Below are 27852 nucleotides of genomic sequence, written 5' to 3'. Positions count from 1 at the left end.
AGATTCCCCTCTTGTCGCAACTCTTACTTTAAAAAAAGAAAGAAAAAGGTAGAGCCACACTGATGCATTAATGTCACATGTAGCTTGATCCTCCTGCTGAATGAACTATAGAAATGAGTGAGCCTGGACCTGCTTGTTTCAGATAAGCTAGAAAATGAAACATGTTACTTTCAAAAGAAAAATCAGAAATAGCTCCATAAATGGTCCAAGCCAATCCAAGGTTGCTAAACCAGCTCTTGGCAAAACAATGGAAAGTTTCTTTGTTGCTTTGAAGAGCTGTCCTTGGGAAAACTGGGAGAGAGAAGAGGAAAAAGCTCACTGTACTGGGGAATCTTTCAATACAGTGGTCCCTCATGGGAGAGGGAAAGTTTCCCCTCCACCACCATCCAGTTTTCTCAGCAGCGGCTCTTAAATATAGCGCCTTACAAAAATGCTATTCTCCACCTTTTTCACAATAAGGGTATGAACATGACCAGGAGATGGGGTGGCAGGGTGAGGAGAGAGGGTGGGCGGAAGGCTGAGCAAAATTTACCTTCCTCTCAGACTCAATAGTGGTGGGACCACACTCTGCGCTCCCATATGATCTGCACTGCTCCACGCAGCACGGATCTCTGGAGACTGGGATAATGCATCCCAGCCTCTTGGTATCCCACAAAACACCATGCGACAAGCGCAGCACATTGGGGGATACTCCCAAGAGAAGGGCACTCTAGGTGATGGTTGTGTCTCCTCAAACTGCATGCAGGCAAAGAGACATGTGAGCCCAGCAGCCAGGTTAAGGGCTGAGCCTAAAAGTAAGCAGAGAGCTTAAAAGTAGGTCAGGCTGGTCTGGAGTGCCAGGATCTGCGCAAATCACAGCACTTCATATGCACAGTATAACCCAGGCTAGGGTTAGGCTGCATATGAGAACAGCCCTGATGTGTGCTTGCCCTGCCCTTCAAGGTAGCATCACCTTACGTAAGAGTTAAACAGTATGCCCATTTTGTCTGAACTTCAGCTTATCCACACTTACCACATCCTCCTTTCCCTCCCCCTCTCCAGATTTGCCCAAATACATGTGTTTTATTCAATTGTGTCCATTTTTAAACTGAAAATAGCCTCAAATTTTATTCCAAAAAATAGTGATGCCCACAAATATGCCTTCTCAGTAGTACAGTTTTACCTTTAGAATTTCTGGCTTGGTTTTTTCCATAATATGTGTAAGGCTGAAGAGATGAAAGAGTGCCTCCCTCACAAAGAAAGCTCGCTCACTGTAACGCTTTAGAGCTTCAGAAATCTGAGTTTCATTCGCTTCTCCAGATACCTTCAACATACAAACATACAGGAGTTTGCTATAGAGACAGAATAAGTATATTCTTTGCAATTTTATTTTTGTTGCTGAAACACAAGCGAGACAAAAATGGAAGCTCCACACAGCCCAAAGGTTTTGAATATTTAACTTCTAAAACTTTATCTTCATTATGAAGGATTCTTACATAATCAGGCTTGTGATTCAGCACTGCTTACGACAAGCAAAACCTTTAGAGCTCTGGCAACTAAAATAGGAAACAGCCTTCACATTACAGCATATAGTGTTTCGAGAGCAACAGCTAGAATGATTTGTACCCATTATAATTGGTGCACCATACCCTAATTCTGGGGTGCCCAGCATGCAGCCAGCAAAACATTTTGTGCAGCACACCAGGACCCCCTAGAGTCTTGCAGCTGGCTATTGTGTCCAGCTAGGCAGCCTGTCCGTTTCCTACACTCAGAGACTTGCTTCATCTTGTCTCGGGCTGTGCTGCTGCATGCTTACCTGTCTGTATCTGCCCTGCCAAGGCAAGAGGTGACTAGGGCTGAGGAGGGAGGAGAAATAACTGGCCAGAGGCTGCATGGCATGAGAAAGAGATGGCTTAAGAAGGGGCTGCCATAGAGCTCAGCTCATCTGCAAGTGAGATGCCTCTCTGGCAGAGAAAGATGGATGCCCCCCCCCCCATTTTCTGGATGTGTGTGCGTACGCCTCCCTTCACCGGGCATTCCTCAGAGATATAATTGCATGTTGCCTGGAGTGCTTCTGGGAGATGGGGAGATGAGCAAAACTCCTGCCCTTCTGGGTGGGCACCTGTGCTTCAAAAGTGGGGACACTACTATTGAGTGTGCATCCTTTCACTATATGTCCAGAGTGTTCGTATTATATTATTAGAGATAACAATCTCCTCTCGAGTTAACTTTAAAAGGGATTCAACAATTATAATCATGATTACTTCTATTCAGTCTGCTGTGTTGTATTTTTCAGAGGTGTGTGTCTTGTACTGTGATCCATACGGTCATTAGACAAACCCTCACCAGATCATTAGTTTTAGTCAAGGTCATTCCACCCCACATGAACATTAGAATTGTGCACCCCTTTTCTAATTAGCTAATCTGGGGTTCTCAAACTTGAGTCAACAGATGTTGTTGGACTTCAACTCCCATAATCCCTAGTTGCAATGGCCAAAGGCCATATTGGTTTGAGGATACAGTGGGAGATGAAGATGAGTTGAGGAGCTCAGAACTCTATTGTGCTCCATCAATACTTGACTAGCTGGTTGGTATACTGTGGTACAAGGCGGCACAACACCCATGCCCACCAAAACTTGATTAATTTACTCCAGTGAGCAGCATCGCCTTATCCTCCCACAAACTGGTGTCCTAGACGACTGCCTAGATCTGCCTAGCAGATTCTGTGTTAAAAGTTACAGTCTAGTTGTAGCCAAAGCTTGTCAAGAGTGGAATTCAGATTATATTGTCTGAATATGTTGAGCTGCACTGTTACCTGAAAATTCTGAGATGCTTACCAGAATCCACCATGCTTCCTGCCATATATCTATCTGTTAAAAAACCAGGAAACATTAACCTTGGGCTTGGTTCATTTGATATATTGTCCCTTTTTTGCCAATCTATCTTGTGCAATCTGATCCGCATGATCTACACACTACAGAGTCCATACTAAAGTGTGAGCTTGGCAACTCAGAAATACTGGCTGGCTGGTGTCTGATGTCCCTGAGGGCTGTAAGACCCTCAACAACATATTTTTTGGGAGGCACAAAGGGCTGCAGAAGGAAGGATCAGTGAAAGTCGCCCGTTCCCCATTGTACATGCAAACTGTTATTTGGTGCATGAACCTTTAGTCAGGATGTCAGCAACTAAATCGTTACTGCAAATGCACTGTTGAATAACTATGCATTTGCAACAATAGTTCAGTATTTTTAAAATGCTGCAAATCCTACATTGCTGAATAATTCCAATAAACAAAAGGTGGCCCTCATTATCCAGGGTCTCGCAGATAGCAGTTTCACGTATCTGTGGTTGAGTCTCTATTCATGGTTTTTTAAATGGGCAAAATTCACCTATCCACAATTCCTGCGTGGCCAGAAATGACTTCCTAGATCATTTCCAGCCACCGTTTTATTCATCATATTTATATACCACCTGATATGTGCCTCTCTAGGTAGTGTACACAATTTAAAACACAACAAATATAAAACAGAGTAAAAACAAAACAATTTCACAGAATACAAAGTTAACAATCTCATAGGATAAAAACAATTAAATAGTTTTAAATTAATTTCAGTTAAAAGCCTGAAAAAACAAGTGTACCTTCAAGGTCTTCCTAAAAGCAAACAGAGAAGGAGATCCTCTTATTTTAACAGGGAGCATCTTCTAAAGCCTGAGGGCAGCCACAGAGGTCCAGTCCTGAGTCGCCAAACGAGCCAGTGGCAACCGTAACCTGACTTCTCCAGATGATCTTAATAGGGAATAGGGTTCATGACAAGGAAGGGGCTCTCTTAGGTATCCTGGACCCAAGCTGTTGAGGGCTTTATAAATAGTAACCAGCATTTTGTATTTTGCTCAGAAACATATTGGCAACCAGTACAGTTCTTTTAAAATCAGTGTTATATGGTCCCTTCAGGTGTCCCAGAGACCAGTCTAGCTGCTGCATTCCGTACCAATTGTAATTTCCAGACTACATACAAAAGGCAGCCCCACAAGGAGTGCATTACGGTAGTCAAGCCTGGAGGTTACCAGCATATGCACCACTGTTTTAAGGTCATTTGCCTCCTGAAATGTAGCAGAGAGCCACTCTTTAAAAAATAAAAACCTGATCAAATTTTTGTAAAATCTGGAGGATTTTGCAGGTTTGGAGGCGACTTGCTGGAGAGCAAGATACTGTGCTTTATTCCCTTCATTTCTGCTTTTTGGCCCTTTTTTACACCCAAGGAACCTAGCCCCGGGATTCTCATAGGGATAAGGTTTCATTATTCATGGTTTCTGGTATAGGCGAGAATGGAACCCACACAAATAGCAAAGGCTACCTGTATAGAGTAAAATGTCAATGCAAAAGTAAATGATCTCCCAAATCCAATATGAAGCTGGACATTCCAGAATCCCCTTGTTTCAATTAGCAGACCTCATAGCCAATATTTCTATGAGATTAAAAGCAGTACTTGTTGAGTTCTACTGTTGTCACTGAAGTAAATATTTATTAAGTGTGTCACTTGGAAAGAAGTGTAAGTGTACTTCATAGACACTTTTCACAGAACCATTCAACAGAATTTAAAAAACAGACATTATAACAGAAATGGCACGAGTGCTTTGTACAGAAGAGGTTTCCATTCCAGTTTGTTTAATATGACAATGAATGAAGTGGCAGTAAAACAGACTTTGCTTTTCATGAAATTTACAGGGCCATGTATATTTTGTAACCATGGTTAACAAGTTGCCATGTATTTTTATTTTTATATAAGCTTTGGAACCCAACAGAGAAAAACCTTTCTTCAAACCACCATTTTGAGGATCTAGTCAGAGCAACTGTAATAATATTTCAAGAATGCAGATAAACTAGCCAGAGTGCGAGACGACAAGCGTTTGCCAGGACGACGACATACTAACAGGTACATTGTGCAGATCTGCCCCTTGTTGCTGGACAGAAAATCATTCTCCTCTTCTTCAAGCCGGAAAATACAGCACAGCCCACCTCTCACTGCTGTGCGCCTTGGCAGAGGTGGTAGAAATGAGTGAGCAACCGAGTTCTGTCCCCTTCGGCCAGTAAAAGCAAGTTCAACTTAAAGTCATTACTGCGATGTCAGATCTTTTAAGAACAAAACAACTTATTTTATCCACTAGGGGAAAGGCAAGTAACATATGGAGCTGAAGAAGAAGAGATAAGCATTCTTTTTTTTTTTTTAGTCAGGAGAAACCACCTCTCACAAGCTGTAGGAATATAGGAAGCTACCATATACCTAGTCAGACCACTGGTCCATCTAACTCAGTATTGTCTGGCAGTAGCTTCTCCAAGGTTACAGGCAGGAGTCTCTCTCAGCCCTATCTTGGAACCTTCTGCATGCAAGCACACAGGTGCTCTTCCCAGAGAGGCTCTACCTCCATATCTTACAGTGCTCACATAGGTAGTCTCCCATTCATATGCAACTAGGGTGGACCCTGTTAAGCAGAGGGAACAAGTCATGCTTGGATCACAAGACCAGCTCTACAAGGGCAAACGTGCCATATCTGAGCATGTTTCTCAAGTTTTCTCTCTTAAAACAGTTCTCCAGAGAACCCACAACATGGATTTAAATAATTCCCAAGTTACTTAAACTTTGAGGTTTTGCCTCAGGAGTTTTTCCAAAAAGAGAAGTACTATAGTCAAGAGAGGATAGTGTACATGTATGTACACACACACACACACTCTAACACGATTACCACCACTCCCCCTTTTAAAAAGCTCTCATGCCTTTTTCCAAACTTTTTTCTTTTTAAAAACACATTCAAGGAAGTTTGAAGAAAAGTGGGGTGGAGTGGGGGCTATGGTGGTACCTTTGATAGGAAAACAAAATCGATGGGAAAACATGCCTTTCTATTTCATGGTCTATGTAAGACCATGAGGGATGGAGAGAGAGAGAGAGAGAGAGAGAGAGAGAGAGAGAGAGAGAGAGAGGCAGAGAAGTGGCTTGACCTGCAAGGAGGTCATTTTGGATGGATGGGAGCGCATACCCCTCCCATGAGCAGCTCCAGAATTTGCAGGGTGTTCTGGCAGCTACCCTTTGCTTTCTCATACTACCTGCACAGGTACTCCAAGGAGGCAAGAGTTGTGGCACTGTTAGGGGTCATGTCCTCTGCCAGTCTTAGAGTCTTGGCAAATACCCAACTTTTCCATCTTTTGGAGAGACATCGGCCAGCCCTGCCAGTGTTGCATGTATGCACACACCCCATCAGACGTGACCCACTAGTCACCCACCAAGCAGAGTTTTAAGCTTTGTGCAACACACACGCTTATTTTTAACTATTACCACTGCAGGAATGTGCACAAAAGATACTAACCTTTAAGTTTCCTTCTCCGGTGAGGAATAATGAGTAACCAGCATCAGTAGCTAGCAGCCCCACAAACTGCATTGAGGGCCGCTGTTTAACAAATGCTTCCACAGCTTCATCAGTAACATGCTTCCTCCCCGAAATGTCCAAAGAAACAAGATTGGGCAAGATGTCCTTCTGTTCTAACAAACGAAGTGCAATATCAGATGTGAACTGCTTATCATCTGAAATATCAAGATGATTTAGGAATTTTAACTCTCGTATGACATCCAAAATCTGAGTGGTGGTCATTTTCAAGCATTTCAGGTGGTGCATGGTAAGAGACTTGAGGCGATCTTTGCAGGCAAGGAGTGCAGTTATGTCAGTAACTGAGGTGTTGGATATATCCAAGCTTTCTAATCTTGGAAGCGAAGCCACGTCAGCTAGGTCTTCATTGTAAAACAGAACATTAGTAATGCTCAAAGCACGAAGACCAGTCAACTGACTGAAGCACCTTTCATAGGGGTCTTCCAATGAAAGAGTTAGTGAATTCAGCACAAGGCATTGGAGGTTTTGCTGGATCCATTTATTGCTGCCAAGTCCGCTGATGATATCTGTGATTGTAATGTCTGCATTCACTCCGGTGGCATCAAGCTCCACCAGCTTATGGTGGCAGAATGCTTTCCGAAAAGCCACAGCAGAGATTTTTGCTTTCCGGATACAAGCTCTTTTCAAACGCATCTGGTTGCCTCGAAAAATGCCCACAGTAGCTTCATTCAGCAGTCCTGCACAAAGAGAAGTAACGAACCGATCACATATTTTGATTTCAAAAAGGTGTGTGTGTGTGTGTGTGTGTGTGTACATGCATGTGCCATAGCTGAGAAATTTCCACATGAGCACTGGGACCAGGCCCCAGTAGATAGAATGGAGGAAGGGACAGGCTTACTAAAGGAAAAAGAAGGACTCAGTTGCATTCCTAATTCTGATGCCTTGCTTTTTACTGGCAAGAGAGTGGTATCAGAAAGGATATGGTACTGGGGGCCTCAAACACTATCCTGTCCTTTGCTACGCTGAAGTTGTGGCATATAGGATTGAATATGGTGCCAGCACAGGAACTAAACACAACTTAGGCCCTTGCTTCACCAGTGAGATCTCTCTCTCTTGCCCTTCTGCTAGCATAGCTCCTAACAAATCCACATGGTACCTTAGCAATATAGTGCAAGGGTTTCCGTTTTGTTTTGCTTGGCAGGAAAGGGTGTGGGTGTGAGAGAGAGAAGCGGGGGCAGGGCAAGATAAGGAAGCAAGGCTGACCTTCCCCTTGTGGAGTATCTAGAAGGACTAGAGATATCAGCAAAAGATAGTTTGCTACGGCTGGTCATGCAGAGCTTTGCAGCTCTATCACACTTGCCTTGCACAGGATGCCACCTGCTCCAATGGCAGAAAATCCAGCTGTGCCTCAGCAACTGAAGTGGCGCCCATAGCACATGGTTGCACAACAGCAGAATAAAATGCCATATACTGCAGAGTTATAGCAATAAACAGTTCAATCAGCAAACTTTCCTAACATTGCTAGCCCAGAAGAACTGCTTTTACCGTGAAATGCCATCGTCCGCAGCAATCGGTCAGCCACTTCTTGTGGAAATATTCCAGGCTCTTGCAAACACAACGTCCCATCATGCCTTTCTGTACAAAATTTCTCTAGGTCAGAGGTAAGGTAATTCAAGCAGATGTCAAGCAGAGAATATGGTGATGCCTCCTCCTTTATAAAGAAAGCAAATATCTGGTATTTTATAGTTTTAGAAAAAACTAAACATAGCTCATCACAAAGCAGCCCACAAATATTCTGTAGTGGAGGGCAAGCCTCTCATACCACCAGAGGGAACCAGGGAGAAAACTGTATGTGCTGCTCCCCTCACCTCCCAAGGCGGGGGGAAGGGGTCAGGAATTTAATCCATTCAAGTCAGACGCTAGTCGAGAATGTTTGTACAGCAACTGCTTTAGAAATGCCCTAAACCTATATAAAGAGTTGAGGCAACAGAGATTGTTGGCTGGAAAAAAAGTCATTTAATAACAATTCTCTGTATTTTAGAGTGCAGCCAGAGGCCTAGAGGGCGGAGGGGAGGGGAGGGAAAAGAGAGCAGGGTAGGTCAGGATCTCTATTCCCAACCCTGTAGAAATATACCAAGAGATCTGACCTGGTGGGGGTCCATTGACTATGTATGCACATTGACATATAACTTTCCTACAATTCAGGGGTATGTACGGAACTGTCCGAGGTTCGGTTCGAATTAAAGTCAAATTTGAACTGAATTGCCAGTCCATGAACTGGTTCGTTAGAACCAACCGGCAGTTTGATTCGTGCAGGGAAAACTGAAACCAGGCCACTGCCAGTCCGTGCTGCGGGGTGGGGGTGTGTGGGAGTGCTGGCGGGGCCTAGAAGGGCCACCACCATCACCAAGGTGCCCTTGCCCATCCTACCACCCTTTGAACCCCTTTAGAGCTAGGAATCTCCTTTGCTTGTAAAAGGAAATCCTCACTGGATTTTCCTTTACAAGCATAGCCCCTCGGACAGGGCTGGACCAAACCAAATTGGGCCTGGTTCAAACTCGGAGTGGCCTGCTTTTTTGAGGGCTGGTCAGTTTTGAGCTCGAACCAGTAGAACTGGGCCAGTTCAAATCAAACGTGGTTCAATTTGAACCGGTTCTGCACACCCCTACTACAATTTGTTTCCATTCAGCCTACCACCTAAAGCAGATCTCAACAAATTTCTTTGGATCTATGAGCCAGACTGCCCCCTATTCCATTGTTGGGGGAGCATCTGGAGATATTGTTTGCTGCCAGCAGTGCCCTCTGCTTCAATGGGGGGGGTGGACTTACTGCTCACCCCAGCGATGCCCTCCACTCCACAGGGGGCAGACTCCCTGCCTTGCCTTTACAAGTATACCTCCTCCTCTTGTAGCCATCTGGCTCAGGCAGGCAGTGGACCAGGAGGAGGAGGAAGCAACCTGCAACCGCTTTGCTTGCTCACTCCTCCACCTGGCCATACTTGTCCATGCCTGGCTCTAGTGCCATGCTTAAATGTCCAACTGACATGGTGAGCTGCTGCCTGGGAATTGGCAAGACCTGGCCTAAAGGCAGGAAAGGAATTCTCCTCTGCAGGACATGCATCCTCCAAACCCAATCTGCCTCCTTCAAAAGGGCATTTAGACATTCCTTAAGCTGTCACAGTACAAACGCTCAAGGGAAGATTCAGTGGAAGAGGACTCCGCAGTGTCTAATGGGTCTTTCCAGAAATGACTGTGGAAGTACATTCCTTCCCAAGTACTCTCATCATATGGTCTCATTCCTTTTCTAGACTGTTTTCTCAGCAAGCTCCTGAAACAGTTTGTTTATAAGTTATTACAATAGGTTTTTAAAACTTATGAAGTGCAATACAAACCAACAAGAACTATTATCTCCTATCCCCAATTCTGCTTAGCTTCTGAATGGCATCAACAAATGACAAAAACTGAAAAGCAACACAAATTCAGGGTTTTAGCATGAATGACTAACTAAATTTTAACACCTATGAATAGCATTACAAAAATACTGAAGGATGGTTCATTAAAGCACATGGTATAAAGAAATCCCAAATTTTGTGCAGTAACCACAAAAAACCACTGGAAAAAACTATGTTGTGAACAACTTTGATGTTCTGAGTTCAACAGAGTTAGTTGCAGTATTTTAGAGCAAAATCATTACAAGCCTTATTCTCTCAATGTTAAGGCTTTTAAACTGGATTAAACTGATCATATAGCAAACTTCTTTTCTTCCTTGTAGGTACAGAAAGCTGGGCTTCCATGTCAAATATTAGTTTTCAATTGGCCTTCTAAAGTTCTTGTAATAAAATTGCTTAAAGGAAGATGCCAGAAGGCACATGGAAAACACTTCCACTTCCCTTACGAAAAGCAATTCCACTTCCCTAACAAAAGAGCTACAATTATTCCTTTACAGTCTTGTTGCTTTTCCAGTTTCCCTTGTTTTGTGCTGTCATAGCAATGTATCTGATGTAAACATTTTGCATAACCAAGTTGATCATGGACAAAGACTTCACAGATATAAAAGATTATACAAGCTATTTTTACTTTTTTCTTCCAGATCTGATATACAAGCCTGCCATTTTCAATTATTTCGCTTTCACCAGCTTAAGGGAATAATGCAACACTGTGAATCACCTTCGGCACTGACAAAAAGCAGGCTCAGTGGGCTTGTACATACTCCTCCAGCAAATTTTAAAAATAGGAATGCCTGCCAACTACTTCTCAAACTAAGGAAAGTCGTTTCTTGCCTTTACACCAAACGGCTTAGAAGCAGTACGCCTTTATTTTAGTGTAAGTATCTCATATTCTTTTGCTTCATATGTCTCACATAAACTTCCTATTTAACTCAGCAGTTCCCATTAATTTCAAAATGAAGTCTCTCACTCACACATGTAAGAGAACTTAAATTAATGCACATAGCTCTTAAGAGTACTGCAATTCCTCCAGAAAAACTCAGAAAGTAAAAAAGAAAAACTCAGAAAATATCTTTAGAAAGAGATTATGGAATAGAGAAGGAAGCATCTCCAACTGTTAGAATAAAGTAACACTTAAGAGCTGCATGCCAGGGCCTTTTTCCAAGTCAGAAACGCCCTTGCTATTATTACTTTGCAACCCCCAGACTGTACTCAAACTGTCTCTGGTCCAGAGATGGTACCCATGGGTCATGTAATGGCCCCTCTAAGGCATTTTCCAGATTTGGGGCTTTACTGCAGGAGGAAGTGTTATAAGTCAGAACGAAGAGTATATGAAGCATGTATAAGCATAAATCAGAATCAGTACAGGCATACACATAGCTGCTTTTATTATGGTTCATTTCAATTTTTCTTCCTTCAGTTCATTCACACAGCAGGCTTCCCCTTATTTCTCCTGCCCCCTTCTGGCCAATAAGACTGTATAGGGTCTGGGCCCCACCACCTGCTTCCAATAGGTGCATTCACCTGTGCCCAGGTAGTGATAAGAATGGTAGGAGTACATGTGTGCACACGTGCATGGTGCCGGCGGACCTTTCCCCCAATATAATTTTCTATTAAAGGGGGGGGGAATTCCAAGTGCACAGCAATAACTGGACACGAGATCAAGGGAAAGCTCCAACTACTGTTATGGAGCACTAATTCCAAACCATGTTTTGTGGTCTCACTGGGGGCAGGGGCCAGAGGTTTCCCACGGAAATGGAAGCGACATCTGTTCTTACTGTTGCCCGAGCTGGTGTGTGTTTGTTTTTTTAATTTTCTGATGATATTTTTGTGCAAGGACACCAGCACACCAAAACACTAGAGCAATGGGAAGATCTGCCACATCACTACCTCCAACAGGATAACAAGGCACCATGCACACCCCCTCCCTTCCCCCTCCATAGATACCATGGAACTGTCATTCCTTCTTTTTCTCTTTATGAAAGGAAACATAGCTGGCGACTTTTGACGTACTTGCACCAAAACACAGTTGTAGTGACCAGTCTCCCCTCCCTCTAAAGAGTTAATAGGAAGTAAACCTCTGTCATGACTGACAGGCTAGTGACCTCTAGGGCTTGACTAATCAGTCGACCAGGTGGGTGGGACCTGAGAGCTGCAGGGGGGATTCTGGGAACAAGAAAGGAAGTTGGGGCAGAGAGTGCAGACTAGCGTGAGGTCAGATGCCTCATGGCTGGAGGTTGCAAAATAATCTCTCAGGGTGAGAGATCTGCAGGAGGCTTGATTCTCATCAGGAGTTTGTTGAGTCAAGGAAAGGGGAAGCCAGGACTTTGTGGCTTCAGGAACCCAACTTAGGGAACAATTAGTGTAGTCAGACTTTGCATCAGGAAATTTACTTTGATTTGTGTGCATGCTTTGCATTTCCTAAATACCTGTTATTTACAACTAAATTTTAAAGTGTGCCACCCCAGCATTATTGAGTCGCTTTTGAAGTATTCTTGTAACTAACATTATTTTTGAAGTGTTTCTAAAAACAAACGAAAAACCAAAAGCCTCAGACAGAACCAGTCTGTAGTAATTGAATAAAAGTTTTTTCTCTCTGTTCTTTTTACAAGCCCCAGCAGCAGGATGTGTGTGTGGATAAGGGGAATTTCTCTGGTGCAAAATATGGCTCAAAGATAGCATGGCCAAATTAACAATTAAGAATTTATTTATTTATTTAACATATTTTAATACCTGCCCAAAACTTACGTCTCTGGGCGTTTCACAACCAGAATTAACTCCAGGGGCAGAAAGATGCATGCGAGAGAAAGGTTTTATTCTTGCCTACTGGCAAGGGGAAGCAGAGTGAAAAGGAAATTGCTAATCACCCCAAACCCCACTGGGAAAGACTTTCTATAGAGGTGGCTTGGTGGCAGTGAGATTTACCCTACCAGAATTGTTTCTTTTTTCTTTCTGGGTTTTGGAAAGTTAAAGATTTTTAAGCCAGCCAGTCTGCTTCTAAGGCAGATGAAAGGGATGACTCAGTGCTAGAGTCTTCCCTTGTGCTGCAGATCTGGTTTAGACTGGTCAGGGAGATTATCCAGTAACCTGTCATGAGTCAGGAAAGGAATTTTTCACTATTCAAAATGCACTACAACTGTGGACACACACACAGCTGTACACATCACCACCTCACTGAAAACATTATCTCATAGGATAGCAGGGCATCTCTATCCCCTTCTTTCTCCCTTTAAGAAAGGAAACATTCCTGGGTTACTCTGATGTATTGGTGTTCTTGCACAAGAACATCATGGAGATTCTACTCTCTCTTCCCCCACATTCAGACACACACAGAGACAGCAGGGGGATGGACGAACACGATACAATTGGAAGAGAACACTGACTTCCTGACCACCTCCACTCTGCTTTTTCTGAAAATCTTTGTTGATATGCCTGGTAATATAATCTCCCCCATCCCCCCATGACAGAGTGTGAAACCCGCTATGGATTTTGCAGTAGCTGGACCTCCCCATTGTTCTAATATACTGCTGTTAGGACATGCGGGGGGCGGTTTTGTTTTGTTTTGTAATCAGTATTAGATGGAGCTCTGGACTGGAAGTAGGTTGCAGGGCATAGGAAGCAAGGACTGGAATTGAGAGGGGTGGCAGGCAGAGCCGACTCTCCCCAAAGTCACTACCAGACAAGTAGCCACAACCCCATCTCATGCTTCATCTCACGGGTCTCTCTACACAGCTCTGCAAAAATGCCAGACTATCCCACACAACCATTTTCAACACTCTTCTGAAGTACAATCTCAGAAGACACTTATATTAAGTATTATGGGCCAATCGTCATGAAGAAACCCAAATAATGCCACTGGCTGTGTGAACAACATGTAGCTGTTACTGCACTGAAGGCACTGTAAATCCCTCCCTCGTCTGAACCCCAGCCCCACATCATAGTGAAGAGGGCTGCAGGGTAGTAGACAACCAGTATGAAGAATTTCTCTTTAACTGATTAAATACCTGCAGCAAGGTGGGCCATGGGTTATAGCCAGAGCAAATCAAGGAGAAAGCTTTAGTGTGCTGTTTTGGGAATCTTCATGCTGGCAACAAGTATGCCTTGCTCATATAATAACAGCAGTAATGATGGCTTGCTACTTTGAAAATCTTACAAAGGCAGATAAGCAAAGATTTTCAGGCCAAGAGGAATAAGCCCATTTCTCAGGAATAACTGGGAGTGAGCAGAAAACCTCCTTTTGGAAAGAAAACATAGAATATATGTGCTTAGTTATAATTCTGATGAAGATTAATACATCAGTAACTTTATATATGAAATAATTTAATAAAATAATATTCTCACAAGCTTCAAATTTATGGCAGTCAATGAATGATTCTTGTATGAATATGCAGCCAATACAAATAACTCTACCACAGTTCTATCAGGCAGCAGTTGGGCTACCCACAAGCAATTTTAGTACTAAAGATCTGATTTCATTTTATAAAGGCATACAGCACACAGAGAGATGCCAGGCACTGACACACACTTTGGCTATAAACCTGAGAAGGAATTCAAAGTTTTGGTTTATTTTCATGTTGATTTTTTATATATGTTGAACAAACTCCATACAAATTATGGATTTCAAAAAACCTTAATGAATCTATTCCTTTATATGAAACAAAATAATAATATTTAGCATCTGTATAGCACATTTTGTGCATGAAAAGCACTTGGCATATATTATTCAAATGTAATCCTTACAACAACGGTGTAAGGTAAGTATTCGTATCCCCATATTGCAGCTGGAGAGCTGAGATTGAAAGGGAGTGGTTTGCCTAAGGCTACCTAAGTAAGTTTATGGCAGAGGTGAGATTTGAACTGGGAAAATCCTGATGTGCAAAAAATCCTGATTCACAGCTCAGTCGCTTAGAGACTGAGGAATCTGCACCCCTGATGCACTGCTGGTGGTCCTACAAAGACCCTTAGAAGGAACAAAAGCAGGCTGCGCATACCATACGTGAAGGAGAAGTGAATTCCCTAAAGCAGAGGCAAGCAGACTTCCCTGGTCAAACTGTGGTCTGAGAACAAGGATGTTTTAGAACAAGGTCACTCTCACCTTCTCAGAACTCCAAGCACAAGAACGAAAATACATTTCCCTGGAAACATTCTACTTAAGTATCATCATCATCCAAGTAAAATTCCATGTGGGTGCAAGGTGCTAGCAACAATCCTAAAAGTCAGATTACTTATTAAATATCTGTCAGCATTTTCTTATGCAACGCCAAGAGACACAGCTCTCTGTTTAATTACACAATGGGGGGGGGGGACCTTCCCTAGCCAGTTACTATTTTTAGAAAGTGAACTACAAATTGACCCATAGATACCACCGCAGTATTCCCAAATTCATAAGTTGTGACATCTACAATATTAATTGCTTCCTTCCTAATTCTGAGTTAGGCTGGGGTAGACTGGATGGTTTAAAACGTGGCTCCAGTGTGTCACGTAACAGACATCTTGTTATATATATATTTTAAAGGTAAGCCAAACAACTGTGTCCTTGGTAATATATCACCAATCTAACGGGAACTGTATTCTGTACACAATTCTACTAAGAACAGTGAACAGAAAGCTGCAGACATACAATTGTCAGCATCCTGCCATTATGCTCCTTGAACAAAAAATGTTAAAACAATGTATTGTGTGTGTTTAAATTAAGTTATATTTCTAACAAAGGTGGCATAGAAAAAGCCTGGATCTTAAAAGCAGAATTATTATGTATATTCTAAAGACTTGGAATCTAGGACTAATTGTCACGATAGCAAAATCACATATCAGAGTTCTATTACATTGGGCTGCAGGTGGGGGAGAAAAGGGAGGCTGCAGGTCTGAACGTTCCCCTACAAAAAACTCCCTGCAAGTAGAAAGCTATCACATGAAGGAGAATTGATAGTCTTTATACACTAGCATTCTAATTCGAGGCAGTTTATTTTATATGAGAGAAGGCACTTTCAAAGGCCTGAACCGATAAACTCCGTCAAAGTGGGCTATCACCTGCCTTATTGCTGGATGGGGGTGAGAATGTGGCCTGTAGAATGGTGCGACAAAGATTGTTTGATACAGCCACTCAGAACAAGAAGGCTTGTTTGCCATCTTTTTACAAATCTTTATATACCAAGGTGGATCTTGCCCCGGCAACATATCTATTCACGATCACCTCAAGTAAATTCCGATGGGCATTCTCTAGATTGAATGCTTTCCCATCGGTGGTGCTTTATGGGAAATATATTACCCTATGAAGAATGGAAGTGCCCCTGTGGTGAGGTGGTTGAAACCATGGCCCACATATTGTTAAAGTGTTCAATCTATCAGGAGATTAGGTATCAATTGATTAGCCCATTGATGAATGACTTGATGAGACAATCCGACGATCTTGTTGTAAGACATTTACTGGCTGATAAAGATGCAACAACTTCTTATGTAGTAGCCAAATATTGTTATGTGGCCACTAGATTGAGAATCTTAAAGGAATAGTTGATTATATAGTACTGTGTGTCTTAATGTATATATCTTTTTTTTAATTAATGTGTTCTGTTAATCTTTTTGGACAAAGACCTTCAATAAATGATGATGGCATAGTGCCTGCACCACACATCTGCAGCCTGCAGTAGTATTGTTTGGGAAGGAGCCTGCTATGTAACATAACTCTTAAAAGACATAAAAGTACTCTCTTTTTAATTTCATTTTTCAAAAGCTGATCTCATGGGCATTAAGGACATGATATAATTATTTTTGAGCAGAATGAAGAATATTCTTTATCCAGAAGTCTTGTATGTATGCATGCATGTAAACATGTACACCTACCAGCCAACTATTTTGATTAATTCTAACTCCTCAGCTGCAATTTACACATAGAGACCCTAATTTCTTTTTTAAACCCTTCAACAAACATTCACTATGCTTATTTTTCTGGCTGATGAGAAAACTGGCTCTTTGCAATGCTTTCACTTACACTATGTAACATTTGTAATGTTAGACTTCATACATTATGTTAATTAGTCCAGGATAATTAGCACTCCTGACCCCACACTTACAGTCACAAATGCAGATTCGAATTGTCATTTTGTCCATTAAATTAAAGTTAGAGGGATAAAATAATTAAAAAACCTTTTAACAGCTGTACCCATCACAACCTTGGTCAATCTCTCTCTCTCTCCCATTTGTACTCCTGCACTTGGTCTACAGAGCACTCAGGGCAAAGATCTTGTTCTTTGCCTGAATATATGCATTTCAAGAGTATATTGGCAGCTCTCTCTTCTGCGTTAAATTCTGTTAAGTTTGTTTATTTTTCTAATTATTTTCTATGTACTATAATATTTAATATTTAAATATATAATATTTCTAATTATATTCTATGTAGAATTATTTTTCTAATTATTTTCTATGTACACAAGCTCATCTAGAAATCTCATCAGTGTTTAGTTCCTACTTACTTCATCCTTCAGTCCTTTAAGTTTCTCTTTACACAGTATTTCTTCCAGAACTCTGTGTTCTTCCAACAGCAATCTCCTACCTAAGCCACCTAATGGTGCAGCAGGGAAATGACTTGCCTAGTTAGCAAGAGCTTTCTGGTTCAAATCCCTGCTGGTATGTTTCCCCAGAATATGGGGAACACCTATATCGAGCAGAAACGATATAGGAAGATGCTGAAAGGCATCACCTCACACTGTGTGGAGGAAGCAATGGTAAACCCCTCCTGTATTCTACCAAAGACAACCACAGGGCTCTGTGGTCACCAGGAGACCACACCGACTCGAGGGCACAACTTTACTTTACCTAAACCAAAGATTACATCTGCCTTCTCCCATTACCACTTTTTTTTTTTTTAGGTACCATTTCTTATTTGTTTTATGGACTCTGTTTTTAACTTTTCATTTTAAGCTGCCTTGGGCTGCCTTTGTTAGAAAAGGTAGGACATAAAAGTTTTAAAATAAAATAATGTATTGCCCACAGATATTCAGATGATTCAGTCCCTCCCACTTTCTAAGAAGCACCTCAACACACGCTTTCCCAGGTCTTCTCTAGTTTACTGAGATCTCAGCATAGTACTGGCTTTATTCTTCCACTGGCTTTCCTTACCCCTTCTTCCTTCCTTTTCCTCATGTGTCTGTAGATTATAAGGCAGCTGGTGGCTGCATTTTCTTATACTTTGGTTATATACTCTATACCACCTTGTTTTAGGCACATAAAAGACAACATCCAGACTAGTTAGAACATAGGCAGCTGCCATATACCGAGTCAGAGCACTGGTCCATCTAGCTCAGTACTGTCTACAAAATAGACGGCCAAGGATTTGCACCCCCTCTGCCACAGCGAAGGTAGGGGTGACGAGGAGGAAGTACCCCCTTTCTTCTTCTAAAAGCCACCGCCACTGTGGGATGGGGAGAGCGAAGGCCACACAGCTTTTACTTTAAAATGCAGTTATGCAGCGGAATAGGACAGTAGCAGAGAGGGAGGTGGTGGGGCGAGGGAAAAGTTCCCCCTTTCCCCTTAATTCAGCGCCACTGCATGGTGGTGAGGGAAAGCTCATTCCAGATCCCCTCCTTCCTCCCAAATGAGTGCACACCCCCATCTGTAGTCAGTTATAGGCCTTTCTCTGCAAAGCAAGGGGATGTGCACTCATTTTTAACATGAAAGGGGGAACTTTCCCCTCGCCCCACCACCACCCTCCACGCTGCAGCCACTGCCACCCCATCCTGCCACACAGCAGCATTTTAAAGTAAAAGGAGGAACTTTCCCCTTGCCCCCCCTCCCCACAGCTGCTGCTGCACAGCTTTCGTTGACCCCATCCTGCCACACAGCAGTGGTTTTTAGAAGAAAAAGGGGGGGGGCTTCCCTCGCCCTCTTCCACCCTCACTGCAGCCACCGCCGTCTCTAGAGAGGGGCGGCAAAATTTAAGGAGCAGCACATTTTGCTGTTGTAGGCAAGTGCCTACTTTGCCTCTCCACAACTGCAGACTGGCAGCAGCTTCTCCAAGGAAGAGGAGTTGTCTCTCTTGGAGATGCCAGAGAGGGAACATGGACGGCTCCAACCCCTTAGGGGAATAGCTTACAGTGCTCACTTGTAGTCTCCCATTCAAATGCAAACCAGTAAGCACCATGGAAATCAGTGAGATAAGCCATTTATTACTAACCTAAGTTTCATTAATTTTACTGGGAGTTAATGACAACTAGCTTAACCTGGACATTGTCTATTATATTACTTTTTAAAAACAGTAGTAAGAGTCTCAGAGCCACCTAATGGCGCAGCAGAAAAGTAACATGCCTAGCGAGCAAGAGGTTGCCAGTTCAACTCCCCGCTGGTATATTGCCCAGACTATGGGAAACACCTATATCGGGCAGCAGTGATATAGCAAGATGCTGAAAGGCATCATCTCATACTGCATGGGAGGAGGCAATGGTAAACCCCTCCTGTATTCTACCAAAGAAAACCACAGGGCTCTGTGGGCATCAGGAATCCACACTGACTTGGCGGCACAACTTTACTTTAAGAGTTTCTACAGTTCATGAAGCAATCTGTGCATTCTTCAAAGAGATGTCTGCATAAGTTAATTCTAAAGCCACTCTTTTTCCTATGATACACACAGACAAGACCACACTTTATTAAAAATTTCCAGACTGTTTACTTTAGAAGTCCTACAGTGCTGTGTTTTTATCCTCACAGTCACCAGTATGGATTAGAACAGCCACTCCACATGTAAATGCAGTGAGGGAAATAAGTATTTGATCCCCTGCTGATTTTGTCTGTTTGCCCTCTGACACAGAAATGACCAGGCTATAATTGGAATGGTAGGTTTATTGTAGCTGTGAGAGACAGAATAACAACAAACAAACCCTCAAAAGCCCAGTGCCCAAAAGTCAGCGATGGATTTGCATTGTAGTGAGGGAAATAAGTATTCGATCCCTTCACAAAAGATGTCTTAGTACTTGGTGGCAAAACCCTTGTTGGCAATCACAGAGGTCAGACGTTTCTTGTAGTTGGCCACCAGGTTTGCACACAACCCAGGAGGGATGTTGTCCCACTCCTCTTTGCAGATCCTCTCCAAGTCAGAAAGGTTTTGAGGCTGATGTTTGGCAACCCGAACCTTCAGCTCCCTCCACAGATTTTCTATGGGATTAAGTTCTGGAGACTGGCTGGGCCACTCCAGGACCTTCATGTGCTTCTTCTTGAGCCACTCCTTTGTTGTCTTGGCTGTGTGTTTTGGGTCACTGTCATGCTGGAATACCCATCCACGACCCATTCTCAATGCCCTGGCTAAGGGAAGGAGGTGCTCACCAAGATCTGACGGTACATGGTTCCGTCCATCATCCCTTCGATGCGGTGAAGGTGTCCTGTCCCCTTAGCAGAAAAACACCCCCAAAGCATAATGTGTCCACCTCCATGTTTGACGGTGGGGATGGTGTTCTTGGGCTCATAGGCAGCATTCCTCCTCCTCCACACACGGCGAGTTGAGTTGATGCCAAAGAGCTCGATTTTGGCCTCATCTGACCACAACACTTTCACCCAGTTCTCCTCTGGATCATTCAGATGTGCATTGGCAAACTGCAGACGGGCCTGTACATGTGCTGCCTTGAGCAGGGGGACCTTGCGGGCACTGCAAGATTTCAGTCCTTCACGGCGTAGTGTGTTACCAATTGTTTTCTTGGTGACTATGGTTCCAGCTGCCCTGAGATCATTGACAAGTTCCCCCCGTGTAGTTCTGGGCTGCTTTGTCACCGTTCTCATGATCATTGCAACTCCACGAGGTGAGATCTTGCATGCAGCCCCAGACCGAGGGAGATTGACAGTTATTTTGTGTTTCTTCCATTTGCGAGTTATCGTGCCAACTGTAGTCACCTTCTCACCAAGCTGCTTGGCGATAGTCTTGTAGCCCAGTCCAGCCTTGTGCAGGTCTACAACCTTGTCCCTGACATCCTTCGACAGCTCTTTGGTCTTAGGCATGGTGGTGAGTTTGGAAGCTGAGTGATTGCTTGCTTCTATGGACAGGTGTCTTTTATACAGGTACTGTAACAAGCTGGGATTAGGAGCACTCCCTTACAGAGGGTGTTCCTCATCTCAGCTCGTTACCTACATATAGTGAAAAGACACCTGGGAGCCTGAAATCTTGCTGGTTGATAGGGGATAGAATACTTATTTCCCTCACTACAATGCAAATCCATCGCTGACTCTTGGGCACTGGGCTTTTGAGGGTTTGTTTGTTGTTATTCTGTCTCTCACAGCTACAATAAACCTACCATTCCAATTATAGCCTGGTCATTTCTGTGTCAGAGGGCAAACGGACAAAATCAGCAGGGGATCAAATACTTATTTCCCTCAGTGTATGTACTAGAAGATCCATTCCTTTACTACTGTTTAGCATCTCAACTTATGGAAAAGAGTGATTAAAATACACATCAACTGTTATAGACGTTTTTCTCCTCAAGTCAAACAAAATTTTGATACTACTGTTTTTTCTCACAAAGTAGTAAATGGAAAATATACTGTAGAAGCTGCTAGTACATTCCTACATCCAATCATCTGAAGGAAGTTTTTAATATGCCTTTAACACATAGGATATGCCTGCTCAGCTTGTGAGCCACAAAGTCAAATACACAAATGGCTCAATAGACCTCCGGTTTGCTTGCCTGCTTTGAACTGATAACATTGGTATTTGACATCCACAGTACACGTCTACTGGATTACGACCAAATGAAAAAGAGGACGGGGCTCCTACATGTTTAGAAGTCACATGGAAGCAGGTATTTCTGCCCTGAATGACAAAGCGTACCTGTCAAACTCCCTTTTCTACACAGCATTTACAAGATACTGGTGCCTGTAATCTTTTGCATCTAGTGGCTTTGTACTGAAAAGTGTGTTTCTAGAAAGACCTGAAAGGAGGTATCTCATACATCGCTACTGAGCACTTACTTACTTACACACACACCCCACATATTATGACATCATACATGCCCACTTCATATGTTATTCCAGCCATGTGGAGGCCACTGCAAAATATGGTTTGATGGCAACTAATAGCTGCAGCCATAACTTGTAGAAGGAGTATGGTATGCAAGCCAGTCTTGTAATGTGAAAGAGTCTCTCCATCAGCATTACACATTGCTGTTGTAGAAATTCCCTATGCAATAGGGTCAAAACCACATGGGGAGCAGTTTTCAGATGTGATTTGTCCTTGCAGCAGGGCTGTCGCTATGCAGCAATGTTTCTCAGCGTCCTCCATGTGGCTGGTCTAATGCATGAAACACCCCCAGTCAGTTTCAAACACGTGGTTTCCTGCAAGGCTAGCAATTATTATCTCACAACATTCAGATATCTGACAACCAGGTACACTGTAAGAGCCACTAAACCACCTTTATTATACACACACACACACAACCCCAGCAAACCTAGTTAATCAAGAACATTCAGATTAGTTATCCCTTAATATCCTTTTAGCCACCTGGTTGTACTCTCAATCAAGGTGCTAAAAGGGTGGATCTCCCACTCCCTCCCATGCATGCATGAATGTTTACAGGAGAAATGATTATTCTAATTTACTTATGTAATGGTGAGTACAAACCTGGGGGGAGCAGGTAACTGCTGGGCGAAATTAATCCACGCAGAGTACCAGGATCTCTTGAGCATTGGGTGTTCTGTCAGGTATTTTTCTCTGTAAATTCCAATACAGTCCCGCCTATCCCCCACAGCCCCAGGACCCGGCCAGAAACAGGTTTCAATCGCTTCCTCCAAGCGATATCTTCAGGTTTCCACCAGTTCTATTGGCGCCCCTTGGATTCGTATTCAACCATGATAGACACGGATCAGCCACCACGCAACGCCTCTTAACCACCCTTCTGCCTATTCCATCAGGCAGGGTTGAGGCTCTGGTACTTTGGGGCTGCCACCTAATGAGTAAGCGCTTGTAACAGTTTTCAATGCAAGGTCTGTGTTAATGACCGAGAGGACAGCGAGAGAAGGGTCGGGGGAGAAATAATCCGGATTAACCAATCTGAAATCAAAAAGGGTGCTTTCCCGCAGGGTTTCTCCCTCCAGATGAATGCCCTGCTCTTCTCTCGCTTTTCCTCTCAGCCATGGCAAGACCCCTTACTCACCATTTCTGCGCGTGGGACCCCTCACTCTCGTCCTCCTCGCCTCTTCTTGCTGCTGAATTGAGGGGCGGGCCCCGACTACCGTACAAGAGCGAGCCGGGGCCCCCCAGCCCAGCTGTCACCCTCGACCTGGAAGTGAATTTGCCTCAGTAAAGCCGGCGTAAAATGAGAGAGAGAGACCGCCTAGCTCCCGCCTCCCTTAAAGGCGACGTGCACAGGCGGCCTTCCTCCAAGAGCTCCCGAGCAAAGGCCGAATTGAGTGACAGCCCTCGCTCGCGCTTCCAAGGCCAGAGCTCAGCCCCGGAAGGTAGGATGCCTTTAGTCATCAAGAAGAGAGTGCCCCTGGGGCTGCGCGAAGTGCCTTACCTTGCTAATGAGCAGCCAGCCCACAGCTATGCGCCACACATCTGGAAACCGGGAGAGAGGCAATTACAAGAGTTCTTCCAGTTGGAGTTGAGCTCCAACACTTGAATTGTATTCCTTTGCTTAATAAAATTAAATAGTAGACTGCTTTTTTACTAAACAATACCCAAAGCGGCTTACAAAAGGGCAGTGTATGCACTTATTTGGTAGGAAGCCGCATTGGACACAATGGGGCTTGCTTCTGAGGAAATATGCATAGGAATGCACTGCACAGTACATAAGAACAACATAAGAACAGCCCTGCTAGATCAGGCCCATCTAGTCCAGCCTCCTGTTTCGCACAGTGGCCCACCAGATGCCGCTGGAAGCCACAGACAGGAGTTGAGGGCGTGCCCTCTCTCCTGCCATTACTCCCCTGCAACTGGTACTCAGAGGCATCCTGCCTTTGAGGCTGGAGGTGGCCCACAGCCCTCCGACTAGTAGCCATTGATAGACCTCTCCTCCATGAAGTCATCCAAACCCCTTTTAAAGCCATCCAGGTTGTTGGCTGTCACCACATCCTGTGGCAGAGAGTTCCACAAGTGGATCACGCGTTGTGTGAAAGAGTACTTCCGTTTGTTGGTCCTAGACCTCCTGGCAATCAATTTCATGGAGTGACCCCTGGTTCTAGTGTTGTGTGAGAGGGAAAAGAATTTCTCTCTCTCCACTTTCTCCACACCATGCATGATTTTATAGACCTCTATCATGTCTCCCCACAGTCGTCTTTTTTCTACACTAAAAAGGTCCAGGTGTTGTAGTCTTGCCTCATAAGAAAGGTGCTCTAGGCCCCTGATAATCTTTGTTGCCCTCTTCTGTACCTTCTCCAGTTCAACAATGTCCTTTTTAAGATGTGGTGACCAGAATAGTACGCAGTACTCCAAGTGTGGTCGCACCATAGTTTTGTATAAGGGCATTATAATGTTAGCCGTTTTATTTTCAATCCCTTTTCTAATGATCCCTAGCATGGAATTTGCCTTTTTCACAGCTGCCGCACATTGAGTCGACACTTTCAACGAGCTGTCCACCACAACCCCAAGATCCCTCTCCTGGTCTGTCACTGACAGCTCGGATCCTATCAGCATATACTTGAAGTTGGGGTTTTTCGTCCCAATGTGCATCACTTTATACTTGCTAACATTGAACCGCATTTGCCATTTTGTCGCCCACTCCCCCAGTTTGGAGAGATCCTTTTGGAGCTCTTCACAATCCGTTTTGGATTTCACTACCCGGAAGAGTTTGGTATCATCTGCAAATCTGGCCACATCGCTGCTTACCCCTGCTTCTAGATCATTTATGAATAAATTAAAAAGCACCGGTCCCAGTACAGATCCCTGGGGGACCCCACTTCTTACTTCCCTCCATTGCGGAAACTCTCCATTTATACCTAACCTCTGTTTCCTGTCTTTCAACCAGTTAGCAATCCACACATGTACTTGTCCCCTTATCCTATGGCCGCTAAGTTTCCTCAGGAGTCTTTGATGAGGAACTTTGTCAAAAGCTTTGTCGAAAGCTTTTTGGAAGTCCAGGTAGACTATGTCAACTGGATCACCTTGATCCACACACTCGTTGACACTCTCAAAGAAGTCCAAAAGGTTGGTGAGGCAAGATTTACCTTTGCGGAAGCCATGCTGGCTCACTCCCAGCAGGGCCTGTTCTTCTAGGTGCTTTACAATTTTATCCTTGAGGATGCTTTCCATCAATTTGCCTGGAATGGACGTTAGGCTAACCGGCCTGTCCGGTACTAAGTCTAATGTTTACTCAGAAGTCAGATATGCAGTGGAGTTTACTCCCTAGTAAGCATTTTAGGACTGCAGCCTAGTATACATTAAAACCAACTAATTAGTGGCAAAAACAATAAATACAAGTTCTTTTTAAAAAATTTAATTTTTGTTAGACATAAAATTAATTGATGGAGGTACTTATTGTGCAGGGTCAGAACTCGGGAGGCAATTTTGATCTGCCTGTTCTGGATGGAGTCACACACTTTCCCAGAAAGCACTGATACACCATCTGGGAGTGCTTCTGGATCCAGACCTCTCCCTGGTGTCCTAGGTTGAGGCAATGGCTGGATGTGCTTTCTATTAGCACATGCATGAACCTTGGTCTTTGAACAGGTTCAGATACAGACCAGTTCATGGTTCTGTGAACTGGTTCATGCAGGTTCAGCCTAACCATGAACTGGTTTAGTGGTTTTTATTATTTATTTACAGCGCCGGGTGGTGGTGGCAGCTAGAGGCACCTTTAAAAGTGAGTAGAGCAGGTCCCTACCTGCATGTCACCGCTCCATGCAGCTTCCTGCTGCTGTGGCGCTCATAGAAGTGTTCTTACCTTTGGACTTCCAGGCCAAAGTCCAGGGCCCCCACAGCCCCTGGGGTCCCCCAAATCCTCTTCAGTCTGTCCTGGGTGGGTGTGGTCACCCAGCCGAGCATGATGATGCTTAATTTGCAGGGGAGGGGGGCCTCCCAAGGCCTTTAGGTCCAGGCTCCAAAATTACCTAGGTCGGTGCACCTCTGCGCTCCCCCCAACAGCCTGCTTGCGGTGACGTAGCAGCGGCATGCACATGACCTCCATGCATGTGTGGAATCCATGCCTTCTATCAGATTCGGCTGATATGCCAGCTGCATATGTATGTGGGGCTGCCATTGTACATAGTCCAGAAACTGCAGTTGGTACAGAATGCGGCAGCTAGGCTGGCCATCGATTCATCTCAGAGAGACCATATTAGAAGAACTACATTAGCTACCAATACGTTTCTGGGCAAAATACAAGATGCTTGTTATCCTCTCTAATAAAACGCTTGGTGTCCGTCCGTGGATGGACACCAAGTGTGCGTTCGTGCCACGCCTGTTCTGGGCATGAGCGAAGCGCATGCCCAGAACAGAGCAAGGGAGGCACGAACAACAGGACCCGGCGGCCATCTTGGGCGGCCAGAAGCGGCTGCCCCGAAGAAGCCGGGTAAGCGGCGGCGGGGGACACTGGCCAAGGCGGCGGCGAAGCCGATGCCTCGGCCAGAGGACGCAGCGCGGCCAAGGCGGCGGCGGAGCCATGGCCGCGGCCTGGCCGCACCGCCGAAGCCGGGCGGGGGGAGGAGGCGGTGGGGGAATCCGGCCGAGGTGGTGGCAGAGCCGCCGCTGAGGCCTGGCGCCGCCGTCGAAGCCGGGCGGCTGGGAGTCCTTGGGGCCCTTGCCCGGCCGGGGAGACCAGCCGGGAATGTGAGGCGGGGGCGGCCCGGACCGGACCGGACCGGCAGCGGCGCCCCCAGAGTCTGCCCGGCCGCTGATTTGCCCTTCCCTTCCTAGCGCCCGTTATTCAACGGGCTAAAATTTACTTGTAACCTATAAAGCCCTAAACAGCTTAGGGCCAGGGTATTTAAGGAAATGTCTTCTTTGCAATGAGCCCTATCGCCCATTGAGATCATCTGGAGAGGTTCATCCAGAGGCGCTCTTACCTCCAAATCTTGGGGCCCCATTTTTTCAATAAGTCCAGCCACTGAGGGTGGGGGGTGAGCTGAGCAGGCCTCCCCAGCCTCACCCTGTGGCGGCGGCAGTGGGTGGACCTGAAGCGGACACTGGACTTGATCGTCCGGCCGAGCAGCCAATGAGAATTGTGAGGTGCTCCAGCGCACCTGTGCAGTTGGAATAGAGCATCACGACGCACTATTATAACTTAGTTACTAAGCAGGCGCGCTAGAGCACCTTGAAGTTCTCAAAGGTTGCTGGGCCGGATGGTCAGGTCCAGTGGCTGCTCCCTCCATTGCCACCACCACAGGGGGAGGCCAGGAAGGCCCGCTCGGCTCACCTCCACCCCGGCAGCTAGAATTATTGAAAAAATCAGCAGTTCAGCCTTGCGGCAGTGGGGGGAAACTTGCAGCCTCAATGGGGGTGTATGTGTCGCGGCAGCAGTAGGGACTTGGCAGCAGGTGTGTTCCAGGCACCAAAATAACCTAGGTGGGCCACTGGGTTCATCGGCTGTTGCCACCAGCTCATCTGGTAGCTACACAGGGACGTGCCTTCTCTGTTGTTGCCCCAAAAATCTGAAATGCACTCCCTGCTGAAATAAAAGTCTCCCCATCTCTGAAAACTTTTTAATGTTATGTATTTATTTATTTGATTTATATACTGCCCCTCCAAAAATGGCTCAGGGTGGTGATGATAAAAAGTCATTAAAGACTTTTTTTCACCCAAGCATTTTAAACTTGACTGTTTTTTTAAAAATTGTTTTAAGGTTTTCATTTTTTATCTTAATTTGTTTTATATTGTTGTAAACCACCTGGAGACATAAGTTTCGGGTGTTCTACAAATTTGATAGATAAAATAAAAGCAGTTTCACAAACAGAAATAATGCAGCAATATATTAGCATTTCAAGGAATATCTATCAGATAAAAGACAATCAGGAAAAATTGAATAAAAAGGACTCTAGAACATCTTTCCAAAATATAAAATGACTACCAGAACCATGAAAGATATCTGGATGGTTGTGTATGTTATAAGAGGATACCAGTGATTAATAAAACAATCTGTGGTGGA

At 44.4% G+C, this 27852-nt stretch overlaps 1 protein-coding gene and 1 long non-coding RNA gene across 4 annotated transcripts in view; one reads left to right on the top strand and one right to left on the bottom strand.

Annotated features, from left to right (window-relative positions):
• Positions 1–16430, top strand: part of LOC128322737 (uncharacterized) — a 42072-nt gene extending 25642 nt beyond the window's left edge. The window contains exons 5-7 of the long non-coding RNA XR_008305929.1: positions 4767–4913; positions 10447–10679; positions 14699–16430. This is a non-coding gene — a long non-coding RNA (uncharacterized LOC128322737). The remainder of the gene's footprint in view (positions 1–4766; positions 4914–10446; positions 10680–14698) is intronic.
• Positions 1–27852, bottom strand: part of ZYG11B (zyg-11 family member B, cell cycle regulator) — a 53697-nt gene that overhangs the window by 21296 nt on the left and 4549 nt on the right. Inside the window, exons 2-6 of one of the 3 annotated variants that reach the window (XM_053244583.1) lie at positions 23290–23330; positions 22927–23052; positions 7903–8068; positions 6340–7094; positions 1163–1303 (exon numbers count right to left, since the gene is read on the bottom strand). In XM_053244583.1, coding sequence (XP_053100558.1) covers positions 1163–1303; positions 6340–7094; positions 7903–8068; positions 22927–22929 — 1065 coding nt within the window. In that variant the 5' untranslated portion in view covers positions 22930–23052; positions 23290–23330. Of the gene's footprint in view, positions 1–1162; positions 1304–6339; positions 7095–7902; positions 8069–22394; positions 22682–22926; positions 23053–23289; positions 23331–27852 lie in introns of those variants that run through there. The other 2 variants (XM_053244584.1, XM_053244585.1) reach the window with 2 other exon arrangements.

This window comes from Hemicordylus capensis, chromosome 4 (assembly GCF_027244095.1).
Source record: "Hemicordylus capensis ecotype Gifberg chromosome 4, rHemCap1.1.pri, whole genome shotgun sequence".
In the NCBI taxonomy this organism is placed as follows: Eukaryota; Metazoa; Chordata; class Lepidosauria; order Squamata; family Cordylidae; genus Hemicordylus; species Hemicordylus capensis.
This window is presented reverse-complemented; position numbering and strand designations above follow the sequence as displayed.